Here is an 18,491-nt window from a genome sequence, read left to right as displayed (position 1 = left end):
TTCTGATAACAAAATGTCTCTTTTAATTTTTATCTTAATTAATCTTGGGTGATGATGCAGTCATCCTGTCAGCAGGAGTTCATAACTTTCTGTCTGTTGAAGACTTAGTCACATAGGATTTTGCATGGATTGTGCTTCACCAACCATCGTACTCCTATCATGACATCATTCAATGTTCATATAAGATTTATATGTATGTTTGTGGCCATTTGAAAGTGTGGAAGGAAAAAGCTACGATGGACCCGTTTAGTGGAAAGAATTACTTCTGTTTTTGTTTGACAACACATTGTCTGCGACTTTGTTGAAATGCAGGGCTGTGAAGGTTTTTTAGTTTCCTGCTAAACAACATGTTCTCTTCTTCTGGAAAACAAAAAAGGTAAAGGGAAAAAAGATGCCCCAGGTGTCACCAAGGTGTGTCTCCAGCTTAAGAAAACACTATATATATAGACAAGAAATTGCTGCAAAATACACCAACTCCTGCCTGCAACTGGAGGATCAGACTGGGCCTTGCAGGACATCACAGGTACTGTGCTCATGAGCTTAAGCTTCTTTTCTTACTTAAACCTTCCATATAGTTTTTATAGTATATTTTTTTAAGAAATAAGAATGATTTAGTATTTAACTGAGTTATTTATAACAGGACTATGTTTGGCCTTTTTCATAGGGATGAAGTGGTTTCTGTGCCTGATAGCTGCAGGTGTTTACCTGTGTTTTCAAAACCTCGTAGATGCTGGTGAGTGTTGCTGCTATCATCTTAGAATAACTACTTCTAGTTTTGAATACATTTATCATAAATGTGAATAAAATAGTCTACTACAATCTATTTTGTCATTTAGTTAAAAAATGAATATAGAAGATTTACAGATGAGCATATAAGTTTATATTTTATTCTTTACTTTCTGTATAATAAGAATAGTGCTCTGCTGTAATCACTGAATAAACATTATACAAACAACAAACTTTTATAACTTCAACCAACTTCAGTAATCTATTACCATCAATATAGAAAATAAAGAACCAGAAAATAAAGAGACCACCGTGTAAGAGAGCAGAATTGAACTTAAGATAGCAGAAAGTAGATTGATTGAAAATGTATTTTGCCTTCAGAACCACGCTTGAGTAGAAGTGCCATTGAAAAAGCTGTGATGGAAGCTAAGGCCACTGTGGACTCAGCTTATGAGTACTCCAGAAGAGAGTGAGTGCACAAACCTACTGAAGTTCTGCAGTTGAAGAAAAAACAAATGGCACAACATGAATGTATAAAATACATGTACTGTAAATAAAGTGTCCTAAATCCGCTTGGCTATCCCAAAAATGAACAAGTGCACCGTCAGAAGCAGTGAGCTCATAAATCTGAACTCTCCACACAATACAGGAGCATTGAACGTGTGAGGAGGAATATGGCGAATCCTTCAGACATCCTGCGGCTGTTGAAGCAGCCTGTGGGACTCACTCGTGACGCTGTGCGTGCTGCTGACTATATGGATAATACTGTGAAACTGATCAAGAGGTCTTTGGAAAAACGTCAAAAACGCTCCATAAATGCCACAGGTGTGTAGCCTTTACTAATTGTCTGAATTTTCCAACACATGGTTTCAAGTCACAGCTAATTTGTCTCTTTTTTGCCTTTCTTAATCAGATCTGATCTCTGAGGAGGATCTGCAGGTCATTGCTGATCTGACAGGCTGTTCTCCCCGACATCGTGTCCCCTCTTGCAAGATGACTCCTAATTTAGACAGGTTTCGCACTGCAAGTAGCGTCTGCAACAACAGGTGAGTGGTGAGGCAGCAGTTGAGCAACCACTTTGATGTTAATGAACGAAATAGGACATGACAAACATTTCAGAGCCAACATTCCTTTGAAAGCTGTCGCCAGGCATGTCATATACTGCTACGTGCCTTGCATGTTATACTCATCTGCAAGACAAAGAGAAAGAACAGTATGGACTTATTTCTCTCTAGAAAAAACACACGCTGGGGATCTGCCAACACACCGTTCACCCGCTGGCTCCCTGCTGAGTACCAAGATAAAATCTCTCTGCCTAAAGGCTGGGACCCCAAGCAGAAAGTCAACAAACGCTTTCTTCCTTTGGTAATATATATATGTATATATATATATATAAAGTATATACTGTATATATACCATTATATGATACTATATATAATATAAAGTATAGTATGTGCTGTAGAAACGGTAACAATAAAGATAAAATACAAATTGAACATTTAATCACATCTGCACTGGTGCTTGATGTATTTTCTAACTTGTAAAATGAGAAATTGACAGTGATAGATGTGCAAATCATTTCCACAAAGGTGCTTATTGTCTACATCATCTCCCTATAGGTGAGGGAAGTGTCCAACCGTATTCTGCGCACTGCCACCTCTGACGTGGAGAGCGACCCACTCTACACTCACCTGGTGACAATCTTCGGCCAATGGACTGACCACGATCTGACCTTCACTCCTCACTCTCCTGTCATCCGCTCATTCAGTAATGGTATCGACTGTGACAAGAGCTGTGAGCGCACAGAGCCCTGCTTCCCCATCGAGGTCAGTCTCACTGCATTACACAAGAAAATTGATGAATGCATCCACACAAACACCAACATACTGGATGCTTAGTTACCACTTCTTGTCCTCTGAACAGCTTCCCAAGGAAGATCCCCGCTTTGGCAGAAACTCAGAAGAGTGCATCCCCTTCTTTCGTTCAACAGCGGCTTGTGGATCTGGCAACACGGGCCACATCTTTGGTGCAAGCAATGTCCGTCAGCAGATGAACTCTCTCACAGCTTTCATTGATGTGGGTCAGGTGTACGGCTCAGATGATACCAAAGCTCGCTTCCTCCGGAACCTCACTACAGATGAGGGCCTGTTGAGAGTCAACACAGAGTATACTGACAACGGCCGTGAGCTCCTGCCCTTCACCAGCATGGGAGCCAACATGTGTGCCACCCGGAGCCGCATTACTAATGACTTTAATGTCGAGGAGGTGCAGTGCTTTCTAGCTGGTGAGTTGCACAAAACAAGCTGATATGCAATCCAAAAAAGAGCGTTAAACATACATGAATGTAAATCTTGTAAATTAAATCAACAACTCCAAACAAACCACATAAGGAGGTTTGGGTGGTGGAAGGAGTTGCACCAGCAAAACGTTGCTGGCATGCCAATGATTGTGAAGCATGTATGAAACAGCTGAAGCTACTCCAGCCAATACAGCATAACTTCAGTCCTTTGCCTGAATGAAAGCTGTGCTCCATTCAAATAACTGGATCTCAAGCAGGTTCATTTATCTTTTGGAAGGGAGTCATTTTATGACCCAGTGTGGTTTTCCTCACTGTTCATACTGACCATTAAAAGATTCCCTCCAAATGTGCTTACAATGCAAGTGATGGGGGACAAAATCCACAGTCCTCGTTTTGAGCAAAAATGTATTTAAAAGTTTATCTGAAGATAATATGAGGCTTCGGCCCTCTGAGTTAGTCAAATAAAGTGGATATCTTCCATAGTAACAGTCTTTGTTTCGCCACAGACAGTGTTTTCCATCCATTAATGCAGGTTAATTTAGGCACCCCTTACTTGCCAGTATTGTCTGTTGTGTCTCCCAGGTGATGAGCGCTCCAATGAGAACATTGGTCTGACTTCTTTACACACACTGTTGATGCGTGAGCACAACCGTCTGGCACGTGCTCTGGCCAAACTAAATCCTCATTGGAATGGAGAGAGACTCTACCAGGAGGCGCGCAAGATCATGGGAGGATACTTCCAGGTTAGAGAGGAGCTTAGCTGAATGAACTGAAGAGACTTTGTGTTAATTGGTGACGGTATGTCCTCACAACTCAGGTGTCATTCTCTCTTTTTTGTCTTTCAGGTTATCACTTTCAGAGACTACTTGCTCCACATTGTTGGTCCAGATGTCATTACCAACCAGCTGTCCACCTACCCTGGTTATGATGAAACCGTGGACCCCAGCATCTCCAATGTGTTCGCCACAGCTGCCTATCGATTCGCTCACCTGATGGTTCAGCCCTTCATGTTCCGTCTTAATGAGCAGTACAAGGAGCACCATGAATTCCCCAGCCCATTGCTGCACAAAGCCTTTTTCACACCATGGAGGATCATCTTTGAAGGTATGGAGAAGATCTCTAGCTTGTTGCCAAGAAAGCTACTCAGGAACATTGCAGTTAGTGGAAGTTTCATTGCAATAATATCAATGTAGGAGCAAAGTCAGTCTGCTGCAATCTAAACCAATGAGCTGAATCGTACAGGACAATCTTGGATCAGGGCTAGATGCTGCCTGCTTATTAAGTTCTTATGGCTACCATGTAAACAAACAATGCTACTTACATTGAGCCATCAGGACCAAATGGATGGACTATCAACCCAAACACAATGAACACAATGCAGTTGTAAACTCCAATGAGAGTAGGGTCATGGTCAGCAGCACCAGCAATGTTTTGAAATGACACGGTCAGTTAGTTAGTTAGTGCAATGTTTATAAAATAGTCCAACTTAAATTGTTACCATCTCTTGTGCTCCTCAGGTGGTTTGGACCCAATCCTGAGGGGGCTTGTGGGTCGCCAGGCCAAGCTGAACACTCAGGATCAAATGATGACCGATGAACTGAGAGAAAGGCTGTTTGAATTCTCCACTGAGTTGGCACTGGATCTGGCTGCTCTGAACCTGCAGAGAGGCAGGGACCATGGACTCCCTGGTATTACTCTGATTTAGTCTTTCTATGTATTTTCTGTTCTGTATCTCTAGAATTTTGCCTGCATCTGAGCCTTTGCTGGCATTACATATCCTACCTTAAACATTGCCACATTGTCACACTGAGTGCCCTTTTTTAGGCTACAACAAATGGCGCAAGTTCTGCGGGCTGTCACAACCAAAAAATCGGAGACAGCTGGCTAAAGTTCTGAAAAATGGTAAACTGGCCAGGAGCCTGCTGGATCTCTATGGCCGACCTGACAACATTGACGTGTGGGTGGGAGGAGTCGCGGAGCCTTTTGTCCGTGGAGGAAGAGTGGGACCCCTGTTCGCCTGCCTGATCGCCACTCAGTTCCAGAGGATCCGAGAGGGAGACCGGTAATTATTTACTCACATGTTCCAAAGATGTGGAATAGCTGTGTTAGCTGCACTTTTAAATGTTAATAAATTGTCAATTTCAGACTGTGGTGGGAGAACAAAGGAGTCTTCACTGAAGCCCAGAGAGAGTCCTTGGAGCAGACGTCACTTGCACGCATCATTTGTGACAACACTGGTATAACTGAAGTACCAGAGCGACCCTTTGAATATCGGCCCAGAGGGTCCGGTTACACTAAATGTAAGAACATCCCGGCCTTTGACCTCAGTCCATGGAAGGAGAATACTGAGTAGATGTCCTGAAATCCTCATTACAGCGGTCTGAGTAAAGAAATGACATCCCCAAGACATTACTGACACAAAACTGAATTGTTCAATTCTGACAGTTTGCTTGTTTTGTTCTGTCAAATGAAATGATTTACCTTATGCAGTTTACCTAAATGTTTTATTTAAATGAAAGGGCACATTTTCTGTCACATTTCTTTGATTGATTAACTGTTGAAAAGCAATGTGATTGCCATGATTAATGATCAAATAATGTGTGAATCTTTCTCAATTCCCTTTCATTTCCGCTTTTTTTTATCCCTTTAAACCTGTCTTTAAAAAGTGATTGTTACATTTTACATGTGCACAATCTGATGATTCCTACATAAAATACATTACAAGGTGTGCATTTTTCAATAGATTTGTGAAGAATATAGCTTTGTTTGTCTAAGGTGAAGCATTACATTAAAGTGTGACATAATAAATGAGTGTTACTCTGACAAACCTCTGAGTCATAATTTTATTTTCATAAAATATTCACAGGACTTATATTGTACTGTGTCACATTTGACCTGCACAAAATATGTATACGATCATGCTGGCTTGGTGTAAACAATATTGAAATAAATAACACAGTAATAAAAAATAATGTGATAGCAATTACTTGTATGCATGTAATGGTTTTTATAAAGGTAAAGTCAAAATAGGTTACTTACATGGTGCTTGAGCTCTTATACTTTGAATGAGTTTGGAACTATAGCTTAAGAGAGAATATGTTTCTAAGGCATGCTTTTACATGCTGCATTTACAAGATTTCACTTGAGGATCTGTGTTTTCTCCCTAAAGGCAAAAAATCAGACCGCCAGCTGATGTTATACATGGTGACCCATCTCCCAGCTAAAGGAAAGCTAAAAGCTAAAGGAAAACACTCAACATTAAGAACTGAAACACCTTGAGGGAAAGCAATGAGAGAGAGAGAGTCTTTTCACATCTCAGCTCCTTATCCGTGATGATGTAGCTGAGCTCCTTTTCCTCGGTAGGACTGTAAAGTATTAAAAGCTCTTCAAAAAAACTAAGAATGTGATCAGAATCAACCCTGATTTTAGAAAGACTCTATGTAATAATGTGATATTACATGTTATAATTTGCACGCCATAATGCTGTTGGCCAGACAGCAGGTGACTATTTTGGTCACGGGTTTCATGCACTTTCTGTAATAAAATATCTAAAAGCACAAGTCTTGTCAGATAGGGGACCCTGGAACAAAATCTTATCAAATGGGGGTCAGTGGTCTAATTTGTGTCAGTTTAGGGGTCCTTGATGTGAAATAGTTTGAGAACCACTGCACTAGAGGATACCTTGTCAGTGTCACATTTTGCCTCATCTAGGTGTGAAAAGTACACGCATGTATGAAGGTGCACCACCAAAATGCATAGTTCAGCGTATGCATTAATACATCAACTTTGGTAGAAAATAAGCCATTAACACATTCATTTTGAATGTCTTAAGGCGTTTAAAATTGGGTGTTACCACTTCATCAGTTTCACAATCATTGTAAGAGAGAAAACAATTCCCCACTCAACCAACCTTGTATGAATTTAGGTTAAGAAATCATTGATGAATTGTATCAGGGTATTACTGTAGCAGACTTGTGTGCCAATGTGTGTTGTGTAACTGTATCGCAATTCCTGTGTGTGTAATCAGATTTATAAATATATAAAAAAATCTCCAAGTCTGTACTGAGATTTGTGAATGTGTAGACAAATCTGTAAATGCGTACATAAATTTCTTATGTAATGTAATATGTATGTATTTGCGCTTTGATACATACATGTTTTTAAAGGCCAAACCTATTATCTTACACCAGAAGTATTTGTTGTAATTGTCCGAGCTTGTCTCACCTTGTTGTTATATTTTATTTACAGTTTGTCAAAAGATATCAGATTTTGTAGTCTGTACGCACACACATGTGCACCCATGGCAACCCTGAAACCACAGAGCCCCCCCACATAACAAATCTCAATTTAACCGATGACTGTAAGTAAACACTAACATCATGTATAAGATATTCTTTTTGTGGTTTACATTATTACAATGGATGTGTGCAATCTCATCTGTGTTTTATTGCTGGGGTTTGCTAGCATTAGTGTCCAGCCTGCGTCTGTAAACAGATGTAGCTTATGTGATGTAACATGAGAGTCAGCAGGGAACTAAATAATTGTCAACAGGCTGTACAGATCTGTGTGTAAGTGACGGCAGCCTTCATATTAATATCGTCAGTTAGCACCAGACTGCATGTTGTGTCGGTCACAGTCAATGATACCAGGTAATATAACAGTAAGTAAAGTAAATTTAGATTTTGAAGGTAAAACTTACACCAGTTACTTTTGCTATAGTTGTTGCATAAATTTGGGACCTGAAACCTTCAGTGAACTGATCACTAAAGCTTTCTCTGTGTTATATTTAGAGTGAGCTACAAGGAGACGCGGTGTGTTTCTCTATTGTCATCTTATCATCTGTGCTGATCAGATTTTTTCATCTGCTACTGTGAGAGACACCAGTATCTAACCAGTATCAGCGTGAAAGAATGTTGTTCTGACACAGAACACAGAAAAGTGTGACGACATCAATCTCTTGACAAGAAACCTGCAGAAAGTTTGTCCACAAGTTAACATGGCAAATAATTCATTACTGGTTAATATTAGTTGACGTTTAATTTAATAAGATATAAAAAATGACAAGACCAGGTGCCTGTACTATGAAGCAAGTTCAGCTTAGTCTGTCTCTCTTTGGGTGAGCTGGCTTCATTGAGCTTAACATTGGCCGTCCTGCATAACCAGTATCACGAAGCTGCCTATAAACTCAGTCAACTCTGTTTTTTCCCATCGTTCATGTGAAAGAGGCGGGGTTGTTAATTATGAGTGATATTATCAGGACCATGGATGAAGTACCTGTGGAAATTTTCTGTTTCAGAGACAGCAAAAGTCATATTCAGTGAAGTGAAATGTAAACGAGCCTATAATCATACAACAGAATAAGAACATGTAGAAACACTAGAAATAATTTCCGCATATTAAAACTAGGCTAACGCTTAAAATACATGAAGTTATTATTATATATGACTTAAGTATAGAGTGAGTATTTTGCTATTTACTTGGATGATGAAGAAACAATTCTGAATATGTTATGCACATAAAAAAAACTTAAACGTAATGCCAGACTGTTTCTGCCACTGAAACAAACAGTGGAAAAGTAGTTAATGACTGATGAGCTCTATCTAACTGAAATGATGTATTTAAGCCAATTAACAGCGTGTGGATTATTATTTTTTAATCAAAGACAATCTTTCATTTTTATTTCCAATTATCTGTTATGGTTCTTCTGTCCCAGTGTGGCTTTATGTCCCTCCACCAGTCCACCAGATGTCCCTGGGCTTTTCTGCCTGTTTAAGACTGGACTAAGTGGGAAGACGGACAGATAAGAGAGATTGCAGATTATATTCAAGGACCACTTGAGATGCTGTTGCTTTCTACATTGACTCTCATTGGAACTAAGTGCTTAAGTGAACTAAAACACTAATTATGTCATTCAGAGCTACAGTTGTCTTTTAGTTTGATTTATATTGTTTCATAGAGCCTTAATATTCCACTCTGCTTGACAGACTCATTTATTTGTATTTTTGTCAATGGCAATATATACTGAAGTGTGTGGTTGTTGTGACTTGTGCACTTATTTTAGTTGTGAGTTCTGGGACGGTTTGTGCATGTTCCTCCTAACACAGGGATCTAACCAGTCATGGACCCAGTGGAGACAAACCCTTTCCTTGGAACACGTTTGGCACTGGGGGGACCTTGATTTGTCAGACCTTGATTTGTCAGACAAGCAGCCCTGCATTTCCCTGGGCCATGTTGCCGCTGTGCCCACCAGATCCAGAGCTTGTACAGCTGGCTCTCTTTGATCTCTAGTCTTGGCCCATGGGCCCCTGGTGCTGGCTCCATCTGGGCCAGCTGGTCCAGTCCTCACCAGCAGCCACCAGTATGTTAGCCACCAGTATGATAGCCATCCAGCCTCCAAGCTTGTTAGCCACCAGCAGCCAAGCTATCCTGTTTCTTCTGAGCCTGTCACTCCTGCCTCCTCTGCACTTCAGCCTGCACCTGGGACTGCTAGCTTCCAGTCTACCTCTGCCCCTAACTCAGCTAGCCTCCTACCTTGTCATGCCCATCCAAGTCCAGCCCCAGTCCCCACCAACACTGTTGACTGGACGGACTGGACAGACATGGACCCAGCAGATATGCTGAAGGAGGTAAAAGAACTTTCGTATGCTTTGGAGCGATATTCTGCCTATAGGCCATGAGACCTTCAGCATTCAGCAGAAGAATTCAGCTTTTTCTCTGGTACCCAACGCTTGTTCATCCAAGCCATGGCTGCCTACTGTCTAATATGAAAGAGATTGTGAACACTTATGCTGCTGATCCTATTTTGGCTCCAGCTGGTACCATACCTTTATGTCCTACATCTGATCTGCCATGCTACTTGCCTGGATCTTCTGTGGTCCCGCTTTGAGAGTCTCCACTCCCCAGTGCCGCAGGGTCTCCGCTCCCCAGTGCCACAGAGTCTCCACTGTCCAGTGCCACAAAGACTCAGTCCCTGGTTCTTATTATGCCTTTTTTAATGCAATCTTAATGTCTTCTTTATGTCTTATTGTCTTATTTTCAATGTATTCCTATGCCCTTGTAAAGCACTCTGAATTGCATTGTGTCTGAATGGTGCTATATAAATAAAATTACTCTACCTTACCTTACCTTGAATGTGCATGTGTGGTTTATGCATGGTTATATTGTGTTTTCTGGGTTTTTTGGTTTTCTGTTTGCTCTGTGTTTCCTTTCTGTGTTCCTGTGCTCCACACCTGCCCTGCATCAGTCTTGTTAGCCCTGCCCTGCTCCCTATGTCTTCCCAGCCAATTAACTCCCAGCTTGCCCTTGTGTCTTGCCACCTGTTCCTTGTTGTTTCATTAGTTCAGTTTGTATTGAAGTCCTGTCCTGATTTTCAGTTCAGTTTTGTTGGATCCTTTGTTCTACTCTGCTTAGTTCTTCGTGTTCTATTTCTGGTTTGTTCTGTTCTGCCAGCTGTACTTTGCCTGCACAAGCCTTAAATAAAGCATTTATTCCTCAGCCTCATTCAGCCTGCAGTCTCCTGCATTTGGGTCCACCTGCTCTGTTCCACCTAACAGGATATAGCCTACTGTAAGCACAGTGCACATATATATATATGCAAACCTACATGCATATGTACATACAGATGCACACACACGATCACACAGTACCTCAGTTGCCAACTTCAGGCTGGAGCAGCCTACAGACACGCTACAAAGGCAATAAGCCTATTCTACCATTCAATTATTTGGCAACGAGACAAGATCATGGTTAGAAATCAGCAATTAACCTTCAGAATTCAACTTTAGCCTGTCCAGGATTCTTGAAGATGTGCCACTACCTGTCAATGGTGACAATCAGCGGGCCGGGAAAAGGAGACTGAAAGAGATACCACGCTGGTGTAGGGCTTCTTTGATGTTGTTGTACTCTGTTCTTCTTGGAGTAGGAAAAAGCGCCAGGACTTGTAGGAAAGTTCTTCTTTCTTCTTTGATTCCCAAAGAAATCACAGCTTATCCTCAAATCTAAGAAGCCTCAGGATGATGGTTTGCGGCTTACTGCTGTCGTCTCATCTTGGGCTGGTATGTGAACTCTATTTATTTCAGGACTGGGTTGGTCCTCTGGGATCTGCAAGATGTTCTTTAGCGGCTTGCTGGTCCCTTTATGTTGTTTCCTTCCATATTTTCAGGGATGTTAATGAGACATAGGTTATTACATTCAGAGTAGTTTTCCAGATGGTCCACTGTATGCACAAGCTTGCTCATTTGTTTTCTAAGTTTAGCATTGCTGCTCTGAGGCGGATCGATCTTGTCTACCACATCCAATATATGTTGCTCCACACCAGCGATACGTGAGAGTAGGCCAGCTAAATCTGCCTCAATTTTGGCTGTTGTCTGTAGGAATACTGGTAGGGTCTCTCTCATGGTTATCTATGCGTCGGTCGGGCTGTTTATTATATTTCCTTAGCCCAGAGAGGGCAGTCGAATCCCCCACTGTCTACACCTTTGTCAACTTCACGGCCATTTTCCCCCTTCAGGGTCCAGGGACTGTTTACCTTTGCCAAGTTTGATTTGGGTCATTTTACAGTGCCCTCTTTATTTTATAGATTCTGCCATGAGAGTAAATATAGAGACTTTAGAACCCTTTTTTGAAAATGTTAAGTGGGTTTTAGCAATGATTAAGCAGTGTTTAAGGAGAACTCATTTGAGGCATGGCTCACTCCATCGAAACCATCACAGGACTCCAGATGGATCATGCTTTCTAAAGAAAAAAGATTCCTGCATAAGTCAAGGTGCATAAATTCTGTCTATAGCTCACTAATAAACATGTAACCTCCCCTGCTTTGAGTTTGGTAAAATTGGAAATATATTCACAGATTTGAACTCCCCAGATCAATAACTCATAAGCAAAACATTTTTAAAACACAAACAACACCTCTTTCCTACCGCAGTAAGGTAGACAACAAACTACAACCTAATTTTCACCAAAACAAGCTGTCCTCTGAGCTGGACAAATAACTTTGGTCTCTATGTACAGCGCAGGGACCGTCTGAAAAGTGAAACACCAAAAAGAGATACAACAAAAATATTCAATAACTCCTACAGTGTTGTGTCGCCAAAATTGCTTCATACATCAATGATCTCTTGTTGGTGATACTACAACACTTAGTTTGAAAAAATGTGCTTTTGCATAATTTGGGGGCAGAAATGATAAATAAATAATAATAAAATAATTCCCTTTAAGTTGAAGACCAGTTCTTCTCTCAAAGGAATTAATTAGTAATCAATGCAGTCCTTCAAAAGAGCACCAAGGATCCTTTTTCTTTCAAAATACGCCTCCTAGACAATAAAAACTTTTACAACTCTTTGTCTGGGGTGTTTTTTCTTTTTCTGTTTTTGGGCTTGCTCACTTGTGTGCTGACTGCTGCTGTGGCTGTAGCTTCTTCTGTTTTCTCTTTGCCTTATCAGGCGTGTTGTGTGTTGGCTTTGTTCTGGGTGTTGTCTTTTTCATTCTTCTCTGAGAGATGCAATCTCCAGAAAGGAATTCTCATCGAAGAGGAAAGACTGCACAGATGCCTACGCCACAAGCCAAGCCGGTTGCCATTTGAATAATCTATTCTCTTTGTAATCTCCAATTTTTATTGCGTAATTAAACTTCATCAAGACTTTTCTCAGGACTTCTGATAAGTTTAGCTCCACTCTGCAGCCTGCCACTGAATGCCCAGAGACTAGGACACCTCCCTGCTGTGTGTGTCCACTACACAGCCTCAGTTAGTCTGATTGATTCAGATTCTTTATTGACAATATAAAAGATATACCACATAATAAGTAAATAAATAATATATGCACAGCCTCAACCAGGAGGCATCACATCTTTGTACAGTAGTTGTCAAAAGGATAAAACACAATAAAGACCAAGAGCTTATCATTGTGTTTTTGACTCATTTTTGACTCAATTTAACCACTCATTCATTCATTTTTAGTTGTATATATACATAGTGTTTCCCATTTGTCTGTATCCTTTGGTAGTTAAATAAATATCTTGATTTATAGCCAAGTCATTGTATCTGTATTCCTTCATATCAGATGGAGGTCCCTGTATTCAGAGTTCACTCATTGATGATCCCTACTGCTCATCTAAAGATTTGAGTCTTTTTTCATTCAATATGACTCCAAATTGTGGAACTTACTTCCAACTGATCTGACGGTTGTCAATTCTCTCAATACATTTAAGAAGAATGTTAAAATATGTCTCTTTAAAATGGCTTGTTACTTTGCTTTTACCCAGACTTGTAAGTCTCTTTTGTACAGTAAATGTACTTTCAATGCTGTGCAGCAATTTGTCAACTGTGGTTTTGAAGTTTTACATAAATAAAACTTATTATTTTACAGATTTGGGTAATATTAAATATATTATATAAATAAATAAAATAGGTCACACACACATTTTGTAATGTCATAGAGTAAGTGCAAATGTAAACCAAAATTGATTTTCCTTTCATCGTGTAGACAGTATTTCAAGATGTGCTTAAATAGACTGGGAGAGGAAGCCTGGATTAGCATCAAGTGGCAGCCTGGCATGATAACCCACACCTTCCAGAAAGATGACACCAGTTGTGGGATCTTTGTCAAGCAAGTTATTCTATGCAACACCTTATTTTTATAATAGACAAAACAATGTGTTGTTTAACTGTGTAAGATCATACACAGTACAGATGGCCAAGATGACAGTGAGGGCATTTCCAAACATACCACAGACATTTAACATGGACACTTATAAACAGTATGTCAGAAAAAATCCAGTCTAGCCACAAGTGCTTTGGCATAAGTCAAGCTCAAGTTAGTTAGCTCAACTTATAAATGAAGCCCCCCCACTCCCCAAATTCAAAAAAAAAAAAATTCCTCTCACCCCCCTCCCATGGGGGGTGGCGGTGTGTCTTCCTCAAGCTCGGGTCCTCTACCAGAGGACTGTAAGTTTGAGGGTTCTGCGCAGTATCTTAGCTGTTCCTAGGACTGTGCTCTTCTGAGCAGAGACCTCAGATGTTGTACCTGGAATCTGCCGGAGCCACTCTCCCAGTTTGTGGGTTACAGCCCCCAGTGCTCCAATTACCACTGGCACTACTGTTGCTATTACTCCCCACATCTTTTCTAGCTCCTCTTTCAGCCCTTGGTATTTTTCGATCTTCTCGTGTTCCTTCTTCTTGATGTTGCTGTCGCTTGGGATTGCTACGATTGGTTAGCCATTACCAGTTTGTCATTCTGGATCTGGAAGTCCCACAGGATCTTGGCTTGGTCATTCTCAACCACCTTAGGAGGTGTCTTCCATTGTGACCTTGGGACCTCCAACCCATACTCAGTGCAGATGTTCCTGTACACTATGCCAGCCACTTGGTTATGGCGTTCCATGTACGCTGTTCCTGCCTGCATCTGCTATTATGTGCTGAACTGTCTCAGGAGCATCTTTGCACAGCCTGCACCTGGGGTCCTGTCTGGTGTGGTAGATCCCCGCCTCTATTGATCTTGTACTAAGTGCCTGTTCTTGTGCTGCCATGATCAGTGCTTCTGTGCTGTCCTTCAGTCCAGCCTTTTCCAGCCACTGGTAGGATTTCTTGATATCAGCCACTTCTTCTATCTGTCGGTGGTACATGCCATATAGGGGCTTGTCCCTCCATGATGGTACCTCCTCCTCCTCTGCATCATGTTTCTGCTGCCTGAGGTATTCACTTAGCTGTTCATCTTTGGGGGCCATCTTCCTGATGTATTCCTGGATCATGGTTGTTTCGTCCTGGTCAGTGGCTCTGATGCTCACCAGTCCTCGGCCTCCCTCGTTCCGCGTAGTGTACAGTCTCAGGGTGCTGGACTTGGGATGAAACCCTCCATGCATTGTGAGGAGCTTCCTTGTCTTGATGTCAGTGGCCTCTATCTCCTCCTTTGGCCGGCTTACTATGCCAGCGGGGTATCTGATGACTGGCAGGATGTACGTGTTGATGGCTTGTATCTTGTTCTTCCCATTCAGCCGACTTTTCAGGACATGCCTTACTCTGTGTAGGTATTTGGCTGTGGCTGACTTCCTTGCGGCCTCCTCAAGGTTCCCATTTGCCTGCGGGATCCCAAGGTATTTGTAGCTGTAGCTGTCATGAACATCTGCAATGTGGCCTTCCTGTAGTTCAACCCCCTCGGTTCTGATCATCTTCCCTCTCTTCGATACCATCCGACCACACTTATCTTGTCCAAATGACATTCTGATGTCGTTGCTGTAGATCCTGGTGAGGTGGATCAGTGAGTCGATGTCTTGCTCATTCCTGGCATACAGCTTGATGTCATCCATGTAGAAGAGGTGACTGATGGTTGTTCCACTTCGGAAATGGTACCCGTAGCCACTCTTCGAGATGATCTGGCTGAGGGGGTTCAGGCCTATGCAGAACAGCAGCGGGGATAGTGCATCACCTTAGTATATGCCGCACTTGATGGTAACTTGTGCAATTGGCTTTGAGTTGGCCTCCAGAGTTGTTTTCCACAGTGTATATGTGTGGCACAGGTTGGTCTGCCTGGTCTTGCAGGCCATATATATATATATATATGTGTATGTGTGTATGTATGTATGTATGTATGTATGTATGTGTGGTTTCTTGAAGATTAAATGAGTGGACTAGTTTTGATGACTTCTCTTGATGTATGTCATACAAGACAAGTAGACCATACAAAACGTCATCAGTCCACAGTTACACCAGTTGGACTACATTACATGCTACCAGTGTAACTTGGAATCGTCACTACAAAGAGAAAAACACCTGTCAACAGTTGGTCATAAAAACAAATGGAGGTCCACAAATAAAGTCCTAAAAATTATTATTATTTTGGGACTGTAATGCACCAATAACCTATTCAGAGTGAACCCCAATTTTCAACTACTGACCACTGGGAAGGCCTCCAAAACCAAACTTACATCCTTCTCAGAAGAAACAGTTTAGTAAATATAAGATGGACTGTGTGTTTGAGTCTATATGTTAATTGATGAAAGTAGCCTAAAACAATGTTCTGATTTGTGGAAAGCAAATAGGAGACCTCGTTACCTGGTTTAAAAGCTAAAGAGATTCTTCTCAAAATTCATCATAATTAGGCAAAAAATCTTTAAAAGCTAAGTGGTTTTGTAGAACCATCAGGGGTCTCCTGGTGTTTGACGTGAATTTGGTGCTACTACAGTTTAGCTTAAAAAACATCAAGACCATTAAAAACAAAGACATTTTCCAAACTAAGGGGTGATTCACAAAAGGATTGCAAGGCTTTTGCGTTTTTTTTGCGGCTTCTGAGACAAAAAGAAACCATATAATTCACAAAGGACCCGGAAAGGGTGAAATTGCAGCGTAACCAACAGGAGACCATTGATGTGTGAAGTCATTGCGGGGAGACTACACTGTATAAGAGTGAAGTTATTGAATATTTTTCCCAATAAAAATGACCCCAAATTATGCAAAAGCACATTTTTCCAAAGTAAGTGTTGTACTATAACAAACAGGAGACCACTGACGTGTGAAGTGAGGGGACACCTCACTGTATAAGAGTGAAGTTATTGAATATTTTTGTAGTATCTCTTTTTGGTGTTGCACTTTTTAGACGGTCCCTACTTACTTATCTCACAGTCGGCTGTTCATAGAGACCGATGTTATTAGTCCAGCTCTGAGGAGTCTCGTTTGGGTGAAAATTAGGTTGTAGGTCGTTGCCTACCCTACAGCTGTAGGAGAGGCGTCGCTTGTGTTTTAACAACGTTTCGTTTACGAGTTATTGATCCGTGAAGTTCGAATCTGAATAGGCCTAGGCTATATCTTCCAACTTGAATCAAGAAAAACTCAGCTGTGGCTGCTTTTATGCTCTCAGCCCTCACAGCAAACATTTGTCTTAGCTGGACAACTTTTACAAAAATGGTTGACTTCATACAAATATATCTAAGATCATTATACAACAATGACAGGGTTGAACATACAGCCTACATTTATGAACATACACTGCACCGAAATCCAAGAAACTCGCGTGTAATATGTGTGTAAATTAAATGATATTATTTAGTTTTTGGCACAAAAAAGAAAAACATTTTGTGTTACATTCTTGTTTGGAAATTGTGGAGCAAGAAGTGTGGTTACATAGATTAGTAAATTTGGTTTTATAATTATTTGGATATAATTCCCGTATATTTAACTGTATTTTATTATTTAAATGGGGTATTTATGTATAGACTATTTGTTTGGATTCCAATAAACAAAGCAGACTTTTTTTCGTTGGTGCTGGAATCATTATATATATATCATCATATTATTTTTCATCAATATGTCTAATAGCTCACTGCATTTTTGAAATGATGACAATGACCTTATTCATCATGTTTAACAGCGTACATACAGTTATTGTATATAATTACATGTGTGTAGGAGAACATGACAGTCACTGTCTGTTGTGTTTCCTTCATCGGTGGAGGAAGTTGTTTTCTTTTCTTTGGTCACGCAATGCGGGGTTTTAAAGCATTGGGTGGATTGTCATCAAACCTGGTGAATGATTCCTCTCCAGGAAGTTATGTGAACCCGAAATGTCAGACACTGCTGAGCTATTTATTGTTTAACATCCTCACGACACTACCGACGAACTTTATCATGCCATTGATGAGGTGATGAGTTTCATAGATGATATGCGTTAGGTATGTGTTAGAGGAAGTCAGCTACATTTGCTAGTAGGTTCATCCTTCGTTAAGGTGGAGGACACTTTCTTCGGAAACGCCTGATATTTCACCATATTTACTTACATTATTACTGATGTTTGTAGAAGTAGCCCAAACAATATTCATATTGCACTTTCAAAAATATTAAAAATACAGTTAAATTCTCAGTCGAAGAAATTACGTGACAGAGTTAAAAAAATAGTGTGTAGTTTATAAAAACGCAAAGAAAAAAAGTATAGCTAGAGATAGCGAAATAACAGACAGTAACAACCTTTTTCCCAAAATCACGTTCATGTAGGCCTACAACTAAACTGCATTCTTAATTACATTTTGACGGGTGGCCTATTTACTCCGGATTACGTTTGTTTATAACGTGCATGAACATGTCTGCCGTTTATTTTGTTGCTTTTCTCAAAAGTCAATAAAATAAAAAAAACAACAACACTAAAATAACCTAATAACGAAAAATGAAAGAACGAAAATCACAACACAAAAATGTTTTACTATTAAAAATAAACCGTGTCTTTGGTTAACCAAAATACTGTTCAGTTATTCCGGGTTGTTCCTCTACATGACCTTTAATGCCTATTTATAACTACATAAATAAACAATTAATGAGAACATTTTTTTTTTTTTTTTTGAAAAAGCTCTTCTTCTCTAAAAAAAATCAAAGTTGGCTCTCCCGACACTGGCATGAGTATCACACTGGTGTCAAGTTACTAAACAGGGATCAGGAACTAGGAAGAAGAAAATGAATTCATTGTCTGAGAAAACATTTCCTTCTAAC

At 40.5% G+C, this 18,491-nt stretch overlaps 1 protein-coding gene across 1 annotated transcript; it reads left to right on the top strand.

Annotated features, from left to right (window-relative positions):
• The first annotated feature begins 470 nt into the window (after positions 1 to 470).
• LOC122996598 (eosinophil peroxidase-like) lies at positions 471 to 5,965 on the top strand. The gene is made up of 13 exons (XM_044372152.1): positions 471 to 523; positions 665 to 733; positions 1,108 to 1,195; positions 1,376 to 1,551; positions 1,640 to 1,772; positions 1,962 to 2,091; positions 2,346 to 2,552; positions 2,650 to 3,010; positions 3,608 to 3,768; positions 3,871 to 4,129; positions 4,543 to 4,713; positions 4,850 to 5,087; positions 5,171 to 5,965. The coding sequence occupies exons 2-13, from the start codon at positions 667 to 669 to the stop codon at positions 5,376 to 5,378; spliced, it is 2,199 nt and encodes a 732-aa protein (XP_044228087.1). The 5' UTR covers positions 471 to 523; positions 665 to 666; the 3' UTR covers positions 5,379 to 5,965.
• The last annotated feature ends 12,526 nt before the right edge of the window (positions 5,966 to 18,491 follow it).

This window comes from Thunnus albacares, chromosome 2 (genome assembly GCF_914725855.1).
Source record: "Thunnus albacares chromosome 2, fThuAlb1.1, whole genome shotgun sequence".
NCBI classification, from domain to species: Eukaryota; Metazoa; Chordata; class Actinopteri; order Scombriformes; family Scombridae; genus Thunnus; species Thunnus albacares.
Note: the sequence above shows the minus strand (reverse complement) of the source record. Positions and strands in the feature narration are given on the sequence as shown.

Bases quoted from the DNA above. Each gene is read 5' to 3' on its own strand.
- LOC122996598 (XM_044372152.1), top strand. From the start codon at position 667: ATGAAGTGGTTTCTGTGCCTGATAGCTGCAGGTGTTTACCTGTGTTTT. The intron at 2,092-2,345 runs GTAATATATATA...ATCTCCCTATAG, and splicing joins ACAAACGCTTTCTTCCTTTG to GTGAGGGAAGTGTCCAACCG. The intron at 5,088-5,170 runs GTAATTATTTAC...TGTCAATTTCAG, and splicing joins AGGATCCGAGAGGGAGACCG to ACTGTGGTGGGAGAACAAAG.